Genomic DNA, 4,991 nt, shown 5'->3' with positions numbered 1-4,991 from the left:
TTTAAGGTTTCAAAATCTGCTTTGATAAAAATAAGGAAAAATCCCTCTGATTTCTCTCAGCTTGATTCCAAAAAACTTACATTAGATTTATAGGAGAGGATAACAACAAATCCCTTTATTTTATGCATCATTGTTTTCAAACCATGGGCTATTTGGATATGGTATGAAGCACTATGACGTCAGTTTTGTAGTGGCAGTTCATGGAGAAAATGGTGTGGTATTTAACCCTAATAGATAATATCTAGAGGATGGATATATTAGTTATTTGTGAGCAATTGCAAACACCATATCTGGTTATATATATATATTTATTATGTGAGATTAGTTCCTTAGGTGAGAATTCCTAAGGCCATTGAGAAAGACATTCCAATGTGGGTATACGAGGTCGGTCCTTCTCGCAGGTTTTAGTTTCTAAAGACATGAGTTTAGTCTTACCCTTAGGTTATAGTCTCAAAAGATATGTGGTTGGTCCTGCCCTTGAGTATAAGTCCCTAATGACACATGACATGACTTGTCCTTAGGTGGTAGTTCCAAAATTGTCATTCTTTTGATAGCGTATTGATGGATGATATTTTTCATTGAAGGAATTCTCAAGTTATCACATGTGAGAGAGTGGATGAGACAAAGTAGATTGTGTCACCTACAATTTTTATTCATGTTTGAGATTATCAGGTGTGTGCTCATAATTACAAAAAAGATAAAAGCTAAAAATTAAAATGCATGTTGCTATATGTTTGCCATAATTTGATTTACTTTCTTAGAGATATACATGGAATGGGCATATTCTTATTGCGTTGTAAACTTACCCTATTCTATACACTCTTAGATACAAGTCAGATAACCCTTGTTGGGAGAGATGCTTAAGCCTTGCATGCAATATTGACTAGATGTTTTGTTCATGTTGAGATTCTTTTTGAGGTTTTTAGTTTTGTTTCATAAGGTGATTGAATTATTTAGGAGAAAGGATGCAATTTATGTTTTGTGTACTTGTTATATGGTTTACCCTTAGTGGACCATAGGGGTTACCAAGTACAAAGTAATATTGTACAAGTTTTGGTTATGTTAAACGAAATATACTTTGTTAATTATTTGTTTAAAAGTTTTTATTTTAGGAAATGTATTTCTTTATATTTCCCTCCACATTCTTATTTTAAACAAAAATGTACATGAAACTCATGATATGATCAACTTCTCCATCTTAGGTTTAGGAGCACCAACTGAGTATGGTATATATTAATAGGATTAATTAGTGACTCCTAGATCCGGGGCATGACACTCTGCTTCAAGAGTAATAAATAGCAAAAGCTGGTCAATAACAAGATGAGATTCAAACACATGATCTCAAAATAAATTTAATCGTTTCTGTCTCACAAACAACTTTCTTTTGCTTTTACACATGAGGGCTATAGATAGGGAAAATACACGTCACGAGGTTCGAACATCATCTCCCAGATAATTTAGCATTAATATATACCCAACTAGTTAAGTTACCAAATCACTTAAAATCTTAAGCTATTAGGGGATAAGGGGCTAACATTGTATATATACTAATTAAACTTATTTGAGTTCTACATCTAATACATGCCCATATTGTCCCAATTATCATCTGCATCTTTTTAAGATTTTCAAGTTTTATAGCACTGAGGTTTGAAGATGCTATCTCATATAAAATTTAACTTTAATACTCCCAACTACTAAAAAGCTACCGATATATTCACCTAGCTAAAAGCTTAAGTTATTAGGGAATAAGACTACCGATGTATGTATACTAATTACACTTATTGAAGATTTAGACCTAATGCACACCCATATTTTCCCATTCATCATCTCCATCCTTTCAATTTTTTCAAGTTTTAAAGCAATGCCTATGTGATCATCACCTTGTTACATTAAAGATCATACTCTTCATTCTCCTCTGCAAAAGGAGAACTTATTCTTGTCTTATCCTTGATGACCTTCTTGTTTACTAAAATTTGCATGATCACTTGTACTGCTCTCATAGTAGGAATTAACCATAGACTAAACAAGGAAACAAGATTGATGCAGTTCAGGAAAATTTGCCCTAGACCTACACAAAGGAGAAAACTTCACATAAAATTATGTAAAATACATACCTGAATATGCAGGTGGTAGCAGACTCGTTCATCACAAACATGAAGACTTGAAGCACTCATGATCCTCATGCCTTCACCCTCTACATTCTGCATCAGATTTGAGAGCACATTGCCTGGTTCTCGTTGCATGCATATTTGCACGATTACTTCACCTTTTCTAACTTCAGTCACTGAAACCGTGGGAACTTGGAGGTCTGAAGGCTGATTCTGGTGAGTTTGCTCGTTTGCGAGGGAGGATAGCATGTTTTCCTTCTTGAGAGTGAGATTCTCTATCTCATTCTCCAGCTCAGGGATGTACTCAAGAACTCTATCAATTATTCGCGGTGAACTCCATCTCTTCTGCAAGATTGGTTGCAGCAAAAACCAAAAACTATAAAAATACAAACCTTAGGGTTTGTTTGGAAGAAAGTAAAAAGGAATTTAAACTGATGTGAAGTTTCTTCGAACATGCTTTGAGAAAATTAAGAAAAAAAGGATGAACCAAACGGCTAGGATCAATGCAAATGCTGTGAAGAATGATCAACCTTTGATCTTCGAGCATCTGGTAGCAACGAACGAAGAGCCAAGTAAGATGCATTGAGCTGCATCCTTCGTACTCTCTCCTTGGCATTATGGTTTTCTTTCCTAAGCACACTTGACCCTTGTTGATCTGCAATGTGTTTCAGCAGTGTCTTCTTAGCTTGTGAGTGTTTGATTCTGCGGTTTCTTTCACCAGTCTTCAAATTGGTTTTGCCTCCAACCTGTCCTTTCTCCTTGCTGGACTGCACCATGGTTGAATTTTCTTGGTCGAACGCTACAGGATTAATGGGGTTGTCTCCAACCAATCCTTTCTCTTGGCTGGAGTACTGCACCATGGCCGAATTTTCTTGCTCGAACATTATAGGATCCATCCGGTCTAAAGAGTTATGATCATCAACAGGTACCGATATGTCAATTTCTTGCAAAAGTGACCATAAATCAGCATAATGGAGGGATGGGCAACTGTTATCTTCATAATGGGGATTATTAAAAGGAGGAGAAGACATATGTATAGAAATTAGAATGACTTGCTGTTCTTCAAGTTCTTGCAATGTCGATATTCCGAGGAAGGTAGTCCCCTGATTAAGCAAATCATATAAAGTCATGATTCAGCTATGAAAAATCTATGATTGTTAAAGTCATGTATAGCGCCACCCCAGAAATTAAAGCCTTGATTTTAGACTACAACATAATCTTCACGAATCATGACGATTATTTGAGCTCTCTAGATATGCCAAACCTTAAAAACGTGTGTAGATATATGTGTGTGTGTGTATCTTAGCAATATTGCTGTGGATAATCAACAGGGTTCCTATTTTCTTGCTCTTATTTCACTCCTGATCAAGAGAATAGATGCCACAAAACCCTAGATCCATCATGGTGTGCTGATGTACCAAAAGATGATCATGGCCTGAAATGAATTTGATATCACCCTATTCACAAATCACAAATCAATATGATAAATTTTGGGATCGACAGTAACTTTGACAACTTATGTATATATACCATGAAGCCAAATCTTTCAACATTTTTGTCTGATTTAATCTGCAAGATCCTCTAAATTAACGACTAGAATCATCAAACTAAACATTTCAACCAAATTAACTTAGATCAAACCTTCTTCCTTACCGATGAATGGAATCATGACAGTTGAATGAAATTTATAAGGACAAAGATGAAAACAAAAGGACAATGAAGAATAAGAAAAGCTTAAATACAAAACAAGAAGCACCACCTTGTCTTTCTATATTGATGCTTACCTTTAAACTCCAGCTAGAATCATACATTAAGAAAGGCAAACCAAGAAAAAATGACTTTAATTAAACAAAAACAGGAAAGGATAAGAGATAGAGAAAGGTTAAAAGAAAAAAAAATAAAAAATAGGAACCTTGTGCACATCGTTTTCTAATGAAGATAATGCTACAAACTGGAACTGCACAAAGTAAAGGGTTTTGGTGATGAGTAGGAGAGAGAGAGTGTGAAAGGGTTCAAGGATTTTGATGGCGAGAGGTCAAAGAAAACAAATTCAGGGGCCCTCTGCATATCACTTTCAAATATGCTACATGGTGGAGCAGCACAAAGTCAAGGCTTTGATGGATAGGAGAGAGACAGAGAGAGAGGGAGAGTGAAAGCATTTAAGGCTTTTGATGGATGGGAGAGACATTAATTAATTAATCAGTGGCTCTCCTCAATACTCTCTCCATGACATAAACAAAGAATACAATTTATAGATAATATCAATGCATATGATCAGTTCTTCTGAAGCCTTTATATTTTATATTAATTATTCCCCATTTGCAGTACAACATACTAATATGCAGTACATATAGTAATTTATGCAGAAGCAGTACAAGTTCTCTCTACTTCCCTCAAATCCTTGATTCACAAAACAATTCTAGTACTGGAGATGTTTGGATGCAAGTTCTAAGTTCGGCCACCTCGATCTTAGCCAAGCCCAGTGAAGCTACTAAATAATTAACAGTACCCGCAATGATGGAACCAGCTATGCTCAATCCTCTAAGAAATTAGTATGTGATCACTTTATACAGCCAGGCACAACAACCGTAAGTATGATTCTATATATATGTGCAGACAGAATATACAGAGAAGTTGGTTCTCAAGGCTAATGTACATGCAAATAGGTTCAATCAAGAGGGCTTGTCTTAGAAACAGATTGCATAGGTATATCAGTGAGGCAGGAAAAAAATAATGAATTAGCCATGTAGAAAGAGAATCGAATTAAATCTTTGTACTGACACCATCTTTTTTGTGGTTTGGATGTAATTTGATTGATACAAATCTTCAAAACCAGTTGCTGGCTAGATGGGTCATGTGTGGAGGTGAAGAAAGAACTCATAA

General features: G+C 35.5%; 1 protein-coding gene across 1 annotated transcript; it reads right to left on the bottom strand.

The window, feature by feature from the left end:
• Positions 1-1,558: 1,558 nt before the first annotated feature.
• On the bottom strand, positions 1,559-4,333 carry LOC100258265 (uncharacterized). Its single transcript, XM_059741254.1, has 2 exons — positions 2,639-4,333; positions 1,559-2,453 (listed from the first exon to the last, which is right to left on the bottom strand). Exons 1-2 carry the CDS (start codon positions 3,236-3,238, stop codon positions 2,088-2,090), a joined length of 966 nt encoding a protein of 321 aa, XP_059597237.1. The 5' UTR covers positions 3,239-4,333; the 3' UTR covers positions 1,559-2,087.
• Positions 4,334-4,991: the final 658 nt, after the last annotated feature.

The sequence above is a fragment of the Vitis vinifera genome, chromosome 12 (assembly GCF_030704535.1).
Source record: "Vitis vinifera cultivar Pinot Noir 40024 chromosome 12, ASM3070453v1".
In the NCBI taxonomy this organism is placed as follows: Eukaryota; Viridiplantae; Streptophyta; class Magnoliopsida; order Vitales; family Vitaceae; genus Vitis; species Vitis vinifera.
Note: the sequence above shows the minus strand (reverse complement) of the source record. Positions and strands in the feature narration are given on the sequence as shown.

Excerpts from the sequence above, each read along its gene's own strand:
- LOC100258265 (XM_059741254.1), bottom strand. The coding sequence starts at position 3,238 with ATGACTTTATATGATTTGCTTAATCAGGGGACTACCTTCCTCGGAATA. Across the intron at positions 2,454-2,638 it reads CAGATGCTCGAAGATCAAAG|AAGAGATGGAGTTCACCGCG; the intron begins GTTGATCATTCT and ends CCAATCTTGCAG.